At 32.4% G+C, this 17,158-nt stretch overlaps 1 protein-coding gene across 1 annotated transcript; it reads left to right on the forward strand.

The window, feature by feature from the left end:
• Positions 1–12,338: 12,338 nt before the first annotated feature.
• LOC134699355 (potassium voltage-gated channel subfamily C member 3-like) lies at positions 12,339–14,522 on the forward strand (the record flags this gene model as incomplete). The annotated part of the gene is made up of 2 exons (XM_063560963.1): positions 12,339–12,686; positions 13,497–14,522. Coding segments are annotated over 2 exons (1,242 nt in total), but the record flags the coding sequence as incomplete, so codon positions are not given.
• Between the last annotated feature and the right edge of the window lie 2,636 nt (positions 14,523–17,158).

The raw sequence follows: 17,158 nt of genomic DNA on the forward strand, positions 1-17,158 counted from the left end.
AAGAATATATGAGTGCTAATGAGACAACTCTCCATCCAAGACATAATGTATGAAAACTGTTAAAAATTAGAAGTCCTGCCTTCAACACGGATCCCTAGCTCACATCGAACAGCTAGCTATATTGGGAACCAAAATAACAGTGTAAAACAATTAAAAAAGGGAAAATAACGGTCTAATTTATATTAAAAACGAAAAACGAAAAAACTTATGAACCATATCAACAAACGACAACCAATTAACTATCACATACTTGTTTTTCCTGTGTATATCTGAACTAAATGCATGCGTTCGAAAACTTTGAACGAAAACCCATCGCAATACATAATACCATGCGCATATACTGTGCTAATATCAAGCTTTAGACTAAATACAGCGTAAAAAACATTTTCATCACAATGAAATTACAAAATTGCAGAAATTCTTGTTTAATATAAAAATGTTACGCACAGATTTAAGTCAATAATAAAACTAATTCCAATTGTAAAAATTCTTACTTAGGAAAGTTAATTATCACCAATTAGTTACTTTTACTTATCATCTGTGAAATAACATTAATGCTGTTTAAAATTATTAATATATTGACTTCAGTATGCAACATATGTATTTTTTCAGTGTGTTTACTTAAGATGCAGACATGACGATACAAATAGAACAGATTCTAATATTTTACCTGTGATGTTAATTCTGCATTCGCCAAACAGGGTAAGTATTATATTGATATATAGTCCTTGATTTATTAATCTGATTTGGTTTCCATTTTGGTCAAACTTGATTATTAAAGTTTTTTTATACTATACCTAATCCAGCAATTTTACATATTTCCATAAAATTAAAGTATTGTTGAGTACTATATATTGCTGTTGAGGACATCATTGATGCAATGTTTGCCAAATTTAACTTATTTTGAAAACACAATTGACATTTGTTCACAAGCTGATTAAAATTATAATTAATATTGTTGTTGACAGCACAAGATGAGAGGAAAAGGGTGGGGTGTGGGGGAAGGGGGGGGGGGGTGGGGGTAGGTGAAAGTGTGAGGGATTTTTTTGTTTCGTTAAAACTAAAAAAGAAAGGAAACAACAAGCCACAGCAAAAGTAATGGAAAATGTAGAACTTTTAAAAATGCATTCGATATTTTTTCTTGTATTTTCAGGGCAATAATTAAATATTTATTTGTATAAAAGGCATTGTAAAGTTGTGGTTCAAATAGACACAAACACATCAAATGCAAGAAAAACCTGACCTTGACATTTCTGTGTGTAGATTATTCGGTTTGAATTCATAATAAAAGCGAAATTTTTTTTCTTTAAAAATTAATTTCATTGACTATTTTCTATAACATTTTACCTTCTTGAAATCGTTTCTAATTTTTGAGCACTTTCACAGTGTTACAACTTATATTGATATGATGTATTATTACATATGCCCAATTTCATTTTTTGTAAAGTCATAGGCGTCTTGCTGTATAATAACTTGCGTTTCTGTATAGTAACTTGCATTTCTGTATAGTAACTTGCATTTCTGTATAGTAACTTGCATTTCTGTAAAGTAACTTGCATTAACATATGCTAATATACAAATGAAGAACATCCATACACATTTTTTGGTTAAATGAATCGCATATCACAAATCAGCTGCACATTTAGATTAAGATCAATGGACATACATAACATCAAAATAAACAGTACGATACTGCGCCAGTTAATGAATCTGTGATGCTAGGGGCCAATCTACTTGACCTACAGGTTATATCAAGCACTAAGAGTTGATAATATACGAATTTGGAACTGTGTTGTTATATTAAGAACATACAGCTAGACATGATTTATCTGATACATTGAGAAAATAACAACATTATTTCATAAGATGCGTAAGAATATCAATGACGATAATGGAAGTTTGATAAGAAATATTAAAATACCAGCTTATGTTGTAGTAAAATTTATCATGCTTAAATATGATTATTAGATATGATTTGTTTCATATTTGCAATGATATGCATGGAGTTAAAACATTACATACATCTGAGATCACCGCTGTTTTTGTAGGGCGGAGTACTTTGTTTTCTGTGGTTTTCGTTTTTGTCATGGTTTTGGCGTCTTTGTTAGATTTAAATGTATGTTTGTTTGAACTTTTAAGTCCGGTGTGTTGTATGTCTGTAGTGTATAAAAAAAGAAGATGTGATATGATTGTCAATGAAACAATTCTCCCCAAGTGACCAAATGACACATAAATTAACAACTATAGGTCACCGTACGGCCTTTGACAACGAGCAAAGCTCATCCCGCATAGTTCGCTATAAACGGACCCCGAAATGACAATGTAAAACAACTGTTTACATCGTTTTGTCATATTAATCCTATTCTGTCTACTTGTGTTTATCAACAACGTATGTCAATACAATGGAACTATAAAAAACTGACACACCAGTGAGAGGTAAAGCTAGCTATAAAATCACGAACAAAGTCAGGAATATAACAGATATTTTACTTGTTCCGTTAATTGATAGTGTTTGAATTTTATCTGTTTTTATGTTCTTCCATTGTTTTGAATTTGCCTGGTATTTCAGTATTTTTTGTTTAACTTTTAGAAGTTCTTCGACATCTGAATTTACTGTGTATCTTTCTAGAAAAATGTTCAGAAAAAAATACCAGGATGTTGATCTAAATTGTTGTGTTAAGGATTGATGTTTGCATTTATAATTTTATAAATATGAGATTATAAGAACATAATCTAGTAAGATGGTAATGTATCAATGTGACAGCATTTAACATTTAACTCCGGTTTATACCTGTTTTCCTTAAAAACCTACAGTATCTGCTGTAAACAGGCTTACCTAACAGTGCACAAATCTATAAAACTTAATCTGCCTTTCGAATCGATTCAATTTCTGTGCAGGTTTATTTGTGAATCTAAATTTTATTCCAAATGTCATTCTTTGTTTATTTTTGACTGACATTACATGACATGATAACGTTAGACTACTGAAATAAATTAAATATCCTGTGCATTCTCCAAAGGAAGACAGTAAAAACAAATCCCTCTGTTTTCTTCTAATTTGACTTTTAATCCGACAATTATATTCATAGCAAGATCGCTTGAATAGTATAATATACCATGAAAATTTCTGTTAAAAAGAAAATTAATACACAATTAGCATAATTATATGGTAAACCGATTACATTCTGTACTTGAAATCTATACGTTGATAATATAAACTGTCCTAGTCGGAATTGCCCAGGCGCTTATCTATACATTTTCATACATGTTTGACTAGAAAGATACATTTTTTTGGTTATAAAACAGTAGACTAACAGAAAGTAGACAAAAATTGATATCAATATGACACCTGCAGCAATTAGAATCACAAAGAAAGTTGGGAAACATATCAATGAAACTGCTTATCGACATACGTTTCTGTGAAGTCTTTTGTTTTTTTATTGACCATGATGTTGTTCATTTTTTTTTTTTTTTTTATAAAAAACCTTTTTAAGAATATATTATATGTAACTATACGGTTTTGAATTTTTAATAAAAGTCGTAAAGTCGTCTAAACTTTGTTTACTCGTTAGCAATCATGTCACAAATCATTGTTTTTATCTTCTTGAAAAGATTAACATTCACTCAGTATACTGTAAACCAACTTATTTTAGCGGATACTTTATTTCGCGTTTTACCCTTTCTTGACCACTTCGCGGCTATTTAATTTCGCGATTATCTGATTTACTTTATGAAGTTTATGCCAGGAAAGAGCAAAGATTACCATATTCGCGACGATTTATATTCGCGTTATTTTTCTACTCGCGAAGGTCGCGAAATTAAATCGCTCGCGAAAATAAGTTTGTTTACATTATATCTATATCGACAGACAAATTTTGTTTCAGTTTACCATATAATTTTGGCTGTTCTGTTAAGCACGTTTGAACTAAATGGCCATAACTATTTTGTCAATTTACCTTTTAATTTTTTTTTGGATTAGCTGCACCTGATTTTTCATGAACAAAGATAAAAGAAATCAAGCACTCTGAATATCTTATTAAAGACTGAAAAATAAATCATAATGGACTTTTATGCAACTGCCATACAACTGAGAGGTTTAGCTAGCTTTAAAATTGGGTTAAATCTACCATATTCTATAAAAGAAATGCCAGCAACAAGTCATTTGTTATCCATTCGTTTGATTTGTTTGAGCTTTTAATTATGTCATTTACTTAGAGACTTGCCGTTTAGAATTCCCTTCGGAGTTCGGTAATTTTGTTATTTTACTTTTCATTAAGTCGTCAGTCCTTTTGTCGAAAGTCAGATTTATCCACTGTGGTAAATTAAATACTGTACAGACAGTTTGCATCCTGAAATTAAAATCCGTTCGGTCTATCTTCAGATTGTTTTGTTTACCTGTACTAAAAAAATATAACAAATTGTCTTAAAAGGCACCGAATAGTACTTAATTGTCTGAAGAGATGAAGAACAGTACTGAATTGTCTAAAAAGATACAAAACAGTACTGAATTGTTAGAAAGGTACCAAACAGTATTTAAATGTCTTAAAAGGTACATAACAGTACTGGATTGTCTTAATTAAAGAAAACAATAGTATACCGCTGATCAAAATTCATAAATCGATAGAGAAAAAACAAATCCGGGGTACAAACTAAAACTAAGGGAAACTTATCAAATATAAGAGAACCAAAAACGTAACAAGATTTTTTTCAACTTTAGTAGATGTCCATAGCTTTATTCATACTAAGATAATTGAAAAAGTGCTGAACAGATTGCCGCAATCCCACTTATGTCTACATTAGACCCATCAGTGTCAATCGCAAAGATCCCATTGAAGGACATCCACTATGAATTAAAAGAACATCTAAGACCTAACGTTTGGAAAACATATTTTTTAAATAAAACAATTTAGTGAAAAAATGTTATTCAATAAAATCAAAAATCACTTTGAAAAAGTTGTTGCTTGGTCTATACAGTATATGACCTAAATTTCATATATACTAGATAAAAAAAAAAAGATTTGATAACTTCAGTGAAGAAGAAGATTTGTTCAAAATTGTTTTATTATCATATAAATCACTGACCATAGCTTTTACATTTATTTTTTGTTCACTGACATCCATACAATATCACTTTAATAGTATTTGAATACCTACAATGTATCTTATGGTGTATGCCTAAGGTTTCATTAAAAATCAATCTATTTAAGAAAAGAAATTGTCTTGTGCCAATGAAAAACTACTATTTTGATATCTAAAGTGTACAAAATGTAAAGGAATGATCTAAGTAGTGCATCCTCCATGATCGCTTGCCTCTTTACGATTGGTAGTTGAAACCACGCTTGGGGATTTATGAGTTCCAACTAAGTGACAAAGATTGATAGTTTCTTGCAAAAGGCCGTTGTTGTGGTTTCCACTGGTTTAGGTCGATGCCACTGCTGGTGGACGTTTCGTCCCCGAGGGTATCACCAGCCCAGTAGTCAGCACTTCGGTGTTGACATGAATATCAATTATATGGTCATTTTTATAAATTTTCTGTGTACAAAACTTTGAATTTTTCGAAAAACTAAGGATTTTCTTACCCCAGGAGTAGATAACCTTAGCCGTATTTGGCACAACTTTTTGGAATTTTGGGTCCTCAATGCTCTTCAACTTTGTATTTGTTTGGCTTTCAAACTATTTTGATCTGAGCGTCACTGATGAGTCTTATGTAGACGAAACGCGCGTCTGGCGTATAAAATTATAATCCTGGTACTTTTGATAACTATTTACACCACTGGGTCGATGCCACTGCTGGTGGACGTTTCGTCCCCGAGGGTATCACCAGCCCAGTAGTCAGCACTTCGGTGTTGACATGAATATCAATTATATGGTCATTTTTATAAATTTTCTGTGTACAAAACTTTGAATTTTTCGAAAAACTAAGGATTTTCTTACCGCAGGAGTAGATAACCTTAGCCGTATTTGGCACAACTTTTTGGAATTTTGGGTCCTCAATGCTCTTCAACTTTGTATTTGTTTGGCTTTCAAACTATTTTGATCTGAGCGTCACTGATGAGTCTTATGTAGACGAAACGCGCGTCTGGCGTATAAAATTATAATCCTGGTACTTTTGATAACTATTTACACCACTGGGTCGATGCCACTGCTGGTGGACGTTTCGTCCCCGAGGGTATCACCAGCCCAGTAGTCAGCACTTCGGTGTTGACATGAATATCAATTATATGGTAATTTTTATAAATTTTCTGTGTACAAAACTTTGAATTTTTCGAAAAACTAAGGATTTTCTTACCCCAGGAGTAGATAACCTTAGCCGTATTTGGCACAACTTTTTGGAATTTTGGGTCCTCAATGCTCTTCAACTTTGTATTTGTTTGGCTTTCAAACTATTTTGATCTGAGCGTCACTGATGAGTCTTATGTAGACGAAACGCGCGTCTGGCGTATAAAATTATAATCCTGGTACTTTTGATAACTATTTACACCACTGGGTCGATGCCACTGCTGGTGGACGTTTCGTCCCCGAGGGTATCACCAGCCCAGTAGTCAGCACTTCGGTGTTGACATGAATATCAATTATATGGTCATTTTTATAAATTTTCTGTGTACAAAACTTTGAATTTTTCGAAAAACTAAGGATTTTCTTACCCCAGGAGTAGATAACCTTAGCCGTATTTGGCACAACTTTTTGGAATTTTGGGTCCTCAATGCTCTTCAACTTTGTATTTGTTTGGCTTTCAAACTATTTTGATCTGAGCGTCACTGATGAGTCTTATGTAGACGAAACGCGCGTCTGGCGTATAAAATTATAATCCTGGTACTTTTGATAACTATTTACACCACTGGGTCGATGCCACTGCTGGTGGACGTTTCGTCCCCGAGGGTATCACCAGCCCAGTAGTCAGCACTTCGGTGTTGACATGAATATCAATTATATGGTCATTTTTATAAATTTTCTGTGTACAAAACTTTGAATTTTTCGAAAAACTAAGGATTTTCTTACCCCAGGAGTAGATAACCTTAGCCGTATTTGGCACAACTTTTTGGAATTTTGGGTCCTCAATGCTCTTCAACTTTGTATTTGTTTGGCTTTCAAACTATTTTGATCTGAGCGTCACTGATGAGTCTTATGTAGACGAAACGCGCGTCTGGCGTATAAAATTATAATCCTGGTACTTTTGATAACTAATTATCTCCCTTTTCTATAAATAACAACTGCTCACAATGAAATAGTAAAAAGTGTTGTATGCCTGAATGCAATCTTTAACTCCAACAATCATTAAAAAAAGAAATATGTCAAGAAAATATCTAATGAAAACACTGAAGAATGATCTTGCATGATCAATTATGTGAAATAAAAACACTAAACACCTTATAAAACAATCGCAGTACATATCCGCGGAAAGGATTTTCTTATTCTTTTTTTTATCTTAACAAAAATTAAAAGTCATCGTGCTATTTTACGAGCCAGAGTTGTGCAAAATTGCCCACATTAGCAAAGAACTTTCATGAAAAAACAATCGTTTGTAAAAAGAAAAAAATGGAGGTGAAATAGGACCATACGTAACAACATATTCAAATTTCCTTTTAAAAGTGCACCTCACATTACAGTTGAAAACAAAATAAATGGAAAAAGAAGTTCATGAATATATGTATAGGTACATTACCCTGACTACTGAAGCTTCTAATGGATAAAAAGTGTTCTTAAAGGATTTTGCAAACAAAAGGCAGGATGTGTCACGATCATACGTCCAATCATGTGTAGAAATAACTGACTGTTAAAAGGTCGGCGGCCATTTTCCTCGTGAATATCAAGGCGGGAAAATATGTGATTAAAGCAAGATCTGAATACCAAATTAAGCAAATTAGCTTTACATGTTATGTAACTTAGAAAAATACATAAGGTGTGTACATAATGATCAATCAGAAATTCCGAGACCATGTAAAAATGCATTCCCAGTATATTAGAGAAATGCATTTGTACGATAATGAGTAAACCCAATAATTTGTTGTTCAGTAATTGTAAAACTCAGGAAAAAATGATTGATTTGAAGATAACTACCGTGCAAATACAGTTATAACTTGTAAGTTTTCCAGTAACAAGGTCATGCATTGGACAATATTGGATATTCCCTTTACCGATGACCGCTTATATTATTGAAGGATAAAGTTTTCAATTAGTAAGCTAGTAAGTGAATTATATATCATTAAACATATTTTTTTTAAAAGTTTAATGTTTTATATCTATAAAGGGCATTATCACAAAATTGATAATACGAAATACTATTTTGTGAAGTGTTTTTTAAGAAAAGTATCCTACGTAGCAACAAAGTTTATTAATATCATATTGCTAGTTATATCAGTTATTGAAAGGGAATGCATGCAAAACGTCACATCATCGCTTTGGTCATTGCTGATTGAAATGTAACAAGACTAGCAACCACAGTTTTATAATGATATTCCTCATTTGAAAATATTCTAGACAGTTCGTTTCTTTGAGAACTTAGATATCTGAATTTACTTTTTTCCATTCGCGTTATCTGTTTGGTAAACTTCTTTGGTAGAATTCAACGAACTATCAATTTTCAATTTAATTATTCGTCATCCTAAGAGTTTGAATAAGTGTGCTTAAACTGGTCAGTTTTAAGATAATTCTTATAAACCTAAACAGTCAAAAACTACTTTCATATAGTTGTTTGCAGAAGTAGTAAAAAAAAAGGCTCACACATTTGGATCCAATTCATGATTGGACAGCTGACCGTCAAGTTTTGGCTGTGTCAAATACACTGGGAACAAATCACTGTTGTATACAAACAGCATTCTATTTTCCATTTTCAAAATTCAAAAAAAGAGTGTAATAATTTTTTAAAATATGTTTTGAAATTCCCTTGTTTTTTATTCCTGGGTCTTCGGTCATTATTAAGATGTTTGATGCTGTCTTCTTAACTATAAGATTATTGCATTTGGAACCCATGGGAAATGTGCACCAACTAATGTTGTTAAACAAAGATTTTGCCATTTGCTTAGGGACTTTCCGTTTAGAATTTTTCTCGGAGTACGGTTTGTTTATTATTTTACATTTTACCAATGTTGTATTTCAGCAAACGATGACTGACTTCAGATTGATTTTGAACTTTAGGTATCTATTAAGTGAATTTCTAAAGCATACTAGTATGTAGTTAAAAAATATAATAGGATTCATACTGAAACATTATATTGGCCCGCATTTGATTTATTTATCAATTGTTACTTGAGTTATGCGATATGCTCCAAGAGCGAGATTTTATTTAAAAATCAATACAATAGCTAGACTTTGAAACACAGATAAATAGTTTAGATTTCAATTTCTACAAGAAAACAAAGGTATGTTGGATAGGGGCAGATATTCCGTTTGGCAACAAATCACCTTCTAATCCCTGAAACAATTAACATGCTAGGTTCTTAAACATTGATATATATCAATAAATACGATGTACCGTATAGATATTTATAAAAGGTCCCGGATAAAAAATTGTGAAACAGTACGATAAAGAAAAGTAACGACAAGATTTTCAGTTTATCATACGACATGGCAACGGTAGTTTTTCGTACTTTATATGATTTTTTTTTTACATCATTTGATTCGAATATTACTGTTGAGTCTTTTTCAAGAAACACGCATCTGGCGCAGTATAATATTTCAATCCTGGTATCTATGATAAGTTTGTTTTTGAAGGAGTTGAAACATTAGTTGAAGTTATTCTTTATACGTTTTTTTAAAATTGCAATATTGCAACTACAATGCACCATTTAAAATATTGTCTGTACAAAAAAACAATAACTACTGAACGGATATGGCACCCTATTGTCAATCAGAATATACATATTATTTATTTATTTATCTGGCAATTACCGTTTGCACTTTTATTAAAATATTTTTGTAACTGTAATAACATTTACGAAATGTATACTACACGAAGTGAAAAGTAAAATCACAAAAATACTGAACTTAGAGGAAAATTAATTCGGAAAGTCCATAAAAACATGACAAAATCAAATAACAAAACGCATCGAAAACGAATGGACAAGAACTGTGATATTCCTTACTTGGTACAGGCATTTTCAAATGTAGAAAATGGTGGATTAAACCTGGTTCTATAGCGCTAAGCCTCTCACTTTAATGCCAGATGTATAGCTTATTGAAAGATATATTGATTATTTAATGAAAATTAATGACCAGTGTCAAATGTTAAGGTTATGGTTTCGACAAACAAGCTGAATAAGTATTGGTCTCAACGCATTAATCAAAAACTTGTTCTGGTAGACTTCTAATCCCTGAAACAATTAACATGCTAGGTTCTTTAACATTAATATATATCAATATATACGATGTACCGTATAGATATTTATAAAAGGTCCCGGATAAAAAATTGTGAAACAGTACAATAAAGAAAAGTAACGATAAGATTTTCAGTTTATCATACGACATGGCAACGATAGTTTTTCGTACTTTATATGATTTTTTTTTACATCATTTGATTCGAATATTACTGTTGAGTCTTTTGTACAAGAAACACGCGTCTGGCGCAGTATAACATTTCAATCCTGGTATCTATGATGAGTTTGTTTTTGAAGGAGTTGAAACATAAGTTGAAGTTATTCTTTATACGTTTTTTAAAATTGCAATATTGCAACTACAATGCACCATTTAAAATCTTGTCTGTACAAAAAAAAATAACTACTGAACGGATATGGCACCCTATTGTCAATCAGAATATACATATTATTTATTTATTTATCTGGCAATTACCGTTTGCACTTTTATGAAAATATTTTTGTAACTGTAATAACATTTACGAAATGTATACTACACGAAGTGAAAAGTAAAATCACAAAAATACTGAACTTAGAGGAAAATCAATTCGGAAAGTCCATAAAAACATGGCAAAATCAAATAACAAAACGCATCGAAAACGAATGGACAAGAACTGTGATATTCCTTACTTGGTACAGGCATTTTCAAATGTAGAAAATGGTGGATTAAACCTGGTTTTATAGCGCTAAGCCTCTCACTTTAATGCCAGATGTATAGCTTATTGAAAGATATATTGATTATTTAATGAAAATTAATGACCAGTGTCAAATGTTAAGGTTATGGTTTCGACAAACAAGCTGAATAAGTATTGGTCTCAACGCATTAATCAAAAACTTGTTCTGGTAGACTTCTAATCCCTGAAACAATTAACATGCTAGGTTCTTTAACATTAATATATATCAATATATACGATGTACCGTATAGATATTTATAAAAGGTCCCGGATAAAAAATTGTGAAACAGTACAATAAAGAAAAGTAACGATAAGATTTTCAGTTTATCATACGACATGGCAACGATAGTTTTTCGTACTTTATATGATTTTTTTTTACATCATTTGATTCGAATATTACTGTTGAGTCTTTTGTACAAGAAACACGCGTCTGGCGCAGTATAACATTTCAATCCTGGTATCTATGATGAGTTTGTTTTTGAAGGAGTTGAAACATTAGTTGAAGTTATTCTTTATACGTTTTTTAAAATTGCAATATTGCAACTACAATGCACCATTTAAAATCTTGTCTGTACAAAAAACAATAACTACTGAACGGATATGGCACCCTATTGTCAATCAGAATATACATATTATTTATTTATTTATCTGGCAATTACCGTTTGCACTTTTATTAAAATATTTTTGTAACTGTAATAACATTTACGAAATGTATACTACACGAAGTGAAAAGTAAAATCACAAAAATACTGAACTTAGAGGAAAATCAATTCGGAAAGTCCATAAAAACATGGCAAAATCAAATAACAAAACGCATCGAAAACGAATGGACAAGAACTGTGATATTCCTCACTTGGTACAGGCATTTTCAAATGTAGAAAATGGTGGATTAAACCTGGTTTTATAGCGCTAAGCCTCTCACTTTAATGCCAGATGTATAGCTTATTGAAAGATATATTGATTATTTAATGAAAATTAATGACCAGTGTCAAATGTTAAGGTTATGGTTTCGACAAACAAGCTGAATAAGTATTGGTCTCAACGCATTAATCAAAGACCTGTTCTGGTAGACTGGTGAATTGAAAGGATATTCCATTTTAATTTTGATACTTAGACATGTTAGAAGAGAAAAAGAAACATGGATAATAATGTAAAACTTGTAAACTTTAGCTTTTCTTTTCTCTCCACAGATGTAGAAATGGAGCATCATCGACGACATTTGAACTTTGAAAAAATAAAACTCAATGTCAGAGGAAGGCGTTTTGAGGTAATTTCGTCAACGTTGAGGAATATTCCTAACACTCGACTATCGTCTCTTGATAAGAACTCAAAGTTTTATGACGTGGCAAGAGATGAGTATTTCTTTGACCGGGACCCGGATGTGTTCAATTCTATTATTAATTTATATGTAATGGGGAAATTACACATTCCTAAAAATGTATGTGGAGCGGTCATGAAAGAGGAAATGAAGTATTGGAAAATTCCTCATCAGAAAGTTTCCGAATGTTGTTTGCGAACTTTTTATCAAGTTGAAGAAGACCAAGGGATGATCGAAGAGATAAAACGAGCTTATGAATACACAGAGACATTACAAACAGGGACCAGTTGGAAAATTAAAGCTTGGCTGATGTTTGATCAACCTGGGTCATCAATACATGCCAAGGTATTCTTTACATATTATCCTACTTTTGACTTTAGAGTATATAATTTTTCAATGGGTACATACTCTATAGGTACGAAATTCTGATATTCGGTTAATTAATACATGTAGAACATAAAAAAAGTCAATTCAAGCTAACAATCTGGTCAATTTTGTCAGGTAAAGAATATGGATGATTTTTAAAAACAAGAAATCTTCAAACTTTGTTCTTCACTAAAATAGAAATGAAAATATATATTTTATTTATTTCACGTATGTTTGGGAGCTATGAAGATGATCTCTCATAAGACCATTAATATTTCTCGAAAGCATTGGCCGAGGGAAATATGATTTTTTTTAGGGTGAAAATTTCTTCAAAATGAACACTACCGATGAAAAGAAAAACAAAAATGTAGTAATTTGTTCTATTCATTTTTTTTCTGTTTTGATTTTACGGCTAAAATGAACACGATAATGACTTTTAAGATATGCTATCAGATATCGAAAATCGTTCACAGCGTTCTGTTTATCAACCAAGGGTAACATCGCACTAGGTAGCCCTCATATTGTTTCAAATTTTATTTAGACAATGTAGCTTCATTTTCTAACTTTTAACCAATCATATATTTATTAACATTCATAAACAATATTTTAACCTGTGTTTGGGTTTTGGTGTTTCTTTTTGATATTTCTTTTAACAAATCGTTACGTGTTATTGGGTGGGTAGGTAGAAGGAATGTGCACAAAATACAAACTAAGTTGTAGCATGCATAGCAAAAACTGTGTTTGATTATTGTCATTATTTTTTTTTATTAACATTCAGTTTTATTTTAGGTATGGCATGGGTTTTACATGGTAGTTCTTATAATGAGTGCTGTAGTGTATTGTTTGTGGACCACGCCTTCACTAAGGACGACATTATACCTTTCTGCTGTAACTCCAGAGGATTATCCTTTCATCAAAAGTGGCGCTAGCTTAAAATTAAAACAGTTGATCTTAATGGATCCTATACCGACATTATTTGCACTAGAAATTTTCTGCTTACTTGTATTTACAATAGAGTGGACTCTTCATTTCTCATTTTGTCCTCAAAAGGTTAATTTCCTGAAAAGACCACTAAATCTTATAAATGGTCTCTTAGTAGTTTGCATGTGGATATCATTTGGTCTTGAGTTTGCTAAGGGACACCTTGCCGCTAATTCCTCTACAAGGGAGTTGTATTTCGTATGTAAAGCGGTAAACATGATGCGATTGGTTCTATTTCTGCGGTTAGAGAGACAAATAAGTACATTACGGGTATTGATAATGACTATAAAAGGAAGTATGAAGGAACTTTGTTTACTATTGATATCGTTTGGAATGGCAACCATGATTTTTTCTACACTCATATACTATGCAGAAATTCATGCTAACGATGGATTTGATAGTATTCAAATTTGCATGTGGTGGTCTGTTATTACTATGACAACTGTTGGTTACGGTGACTATGTTCCGTCAACAACGATTGGATATTTAGTGGGTGTCGTCTGCGCTGTCTGTGGATTGTTGCTATTAGCAATGCCAATTGCGATCATTGCATCGAATTTCTCGGAATATTATTCTCATCAGAAAAATCGTGATAGGTACATTACAGCAATCAAATCAGAAATAAATATAAGTCAAATGAATGGTAGTGGAACATCAGTGAAATCCAATAAAACCATTCCCATGAACCACAACTGCACGTGATCACTAACACTATTCCCGTGAACCTCTAGCGACACGTGGTCAATTACACCGTTCCCGTCCCCCACTAGCTGCACGTGACAAATAACAACATTCACGTCATCCACTAGCTGCACGTGATCAATTACACCCATTCCCGACCGTCAACCACTAGCTGCATGTGATCAAAATATTTTGTATGCATTCCTTCATTAAATCATTTTGTCACAAAATTCATGTGTTTTTTTAACAGTTTTTGAATGTGAAATAAAGGATTTGCGTTAAAGTATAAACACTCTATGGAAGATGGCTTGAACAAATATATCAAATGACGTGGAGTAGCTTATGGTCAAACTGGTGTATACCCATTTTTACGGATAAGTATATTAATAGACGTAAAAAAAATCTAAATATATGTTTAATTACACTGAGCATGTATATCACTCTTTGTCGATTAAGGCCTGACATGTAACTATGTAATTGCAACGGAATTCGTGAAACAAAAACCTATGCAAACTTATGCAAAACAAAACAACAAAAAAAAAACCGTCATAATTCGGGGAATCAAAATACCCTAACTAAATCAATCGAAATATAACAATGACTGATAAAAGTATTTATCATAACAAATCTCGTGTCAACCATTTTGTTAGTAGGCAAGTAGATGTCACTGAAGTGGACAGTCAAAAACCATAAATCAAGGAAAAATAGACAAAACACCATGGCATAACCGAGTAAAAGACATACACCATGCAGTTATAACACTACCCAGAAACCAATACACTAAGTAGTATTAACCCCACAAAACACAAGAGTTATATCAGGCGATCAAGGAAGGTAAAAAGATACTGCTCTACGCGTTGCACCTTTGTGTTGCTAAATGATAATAAATCCGGTGACAATTTGCATTCGTTGAAATTGATGGCAGAATTGAAGAAAATAGGACGAAATTGTGGCTAAGACAATATGACATCCGTAACTATCTGTACAACAGATATTCCATAACGGCCAAAAATCATCATGTCCTTAATGCAAATTGAATGTTCGAAAGGTGACTTCAACTTCACCATTTTTAAAAACCATGGCTCAATAGCGTCAACTTTCTATCAAGGAAAATATGATAAATACGAAAGTTCGGTATTGTGTAACTGTTTCATGTTTTTAAAACTTTTATAGGTGTGTCATTTCTGTATATTTGATCTCTTGTGAAAATTTGTATCGTTGGCAATCATACAAAATATTTTTTATTACCTTTTGGTTATATGGTACCTCTAGTGATGATCAGGTGAGCGAAGATCTTTGATTTGTTTAATATATATACTAGTATAAGAAGATGTGGTATGAGTGCCAATGAGACAACTCTCCATCCAAGTCACAATTCATAAATGAAAACCATTATAGGTCAAAGTACGGTCTTCAATACGGAGCCATGGCTCACACCGAACTGCAAGCTAAAAACGGCCCCACAATTGACAAGTGTTAAACCATTCAAACGAGAAAAAAATCAAACAAACAAATGCTTACCCTTTCGGTGCACCTGATTTCACACCGATTTTAGTGGAGTTTGTGTTGTTTTTTATTTATTATTTGTAACTGTTGATGTAAATTAAATGTCCTTTGGTTTTGTGAGTCTTTGTGTACTCCTTGGTTTTGATTGTTATTGTCTATATGGTGAATAAAACAAACAATATATGAGAACACACAAACAAACGACAACTACTAAACTTCATATTCCTGACTGAGGACAAGTGCAAATGATTGCAGCGAGTTTAAAGAGGTGTCAATGCAACCTTCAACATTATCTGAAACAATAGTGAAATATCACAACATAACACGCTTTTTATCCAGCTTCATCATTTTAGTCCCAAGACAGCAGTTCGGTAGGGAGAAGTTATTGTTGTTTGCTGTCTGTCTACCTTTTCCTTTTATTGTTTTAAGTTTTTAACATAATTATATATTGCCCTCGTTTTTTCTTTTCTTTCTCTTTTTGTCATGACGGGCCTTTTATGGGTCCTTGTCTTATGCCGAATAGTGCACTATATTGGATGTAAACATCTTCGTTGTTTGGTCTCTGGTCGAATAGGTGCGATCAACATAGTTATCTCCTTTTTTTGCCTTGCCACCTTGTGAATGGGTAAAAAGTCATCCTCTATATACATCGGAACGCGTTGTAAAAGAGTAAAGCGCTATTTTCTTTTCATTTATCATTAGAATTCCCCGTCATAGAAATTCCGATCGGAGAGAGACCAAAGAATTCTTGGACGGTTTAATGCAAAAATGATTTTGTTTTCGCGTTTAAAGGAGGGGTGTAAGTAAGTGCACTAACAGTACAATTTTTCATAGAAATAATATTTCCAAATAGTATCACCCTTTTTCAAAATATTTTAGAAATTATTATGAATTAAGGATTGTATCTCCCTCATGCAAAGCTCTGATTCCTTTTACAGATTTGGCTATACTTTTTGGAACTTTTGAATTATAGCTCTTCATCTTTTATATGAGCTTTGGATTTCCAAATATTTTGGCCATGATCATCACTGAAGAGACATGTATTGTCGAAATGTGCATCTGGTGCAGGAAAATTGGTACCCTTAATGTTATTATGCAGATGAGAGCGCTAACAATTGCAAGTGTCGATATAAAATATTCAAATTTTGTAATTATTTTAGAAGAAGTTAGTCGGCACTGCTTTTTGAACTTGTTCAAGGCATCAATAGTTGATATAAACCTATATAAGTTTTATAAATCCCTGCCAATAATTGAACACGTCAGAGACAGGACGAACAGTCGTC

Source organism: Mytilus trossulus, unplaced genomic scaffold, assembly GCF_036588685.1.
Source record: "Mytilus trossulus isolate FHL-02 unplaced genomic scaffold, PNRI_Mtr1.1.1.hap1 h1tg000050l__unscaffolded, whole genome shotgun sequence".
Taxonomy (NCBI): Eukaryota; Metazoa; Mollusca; class Bivalvia; order Mytilida; family Mytilidae; genus Mytilus; species Mytilus trossulus.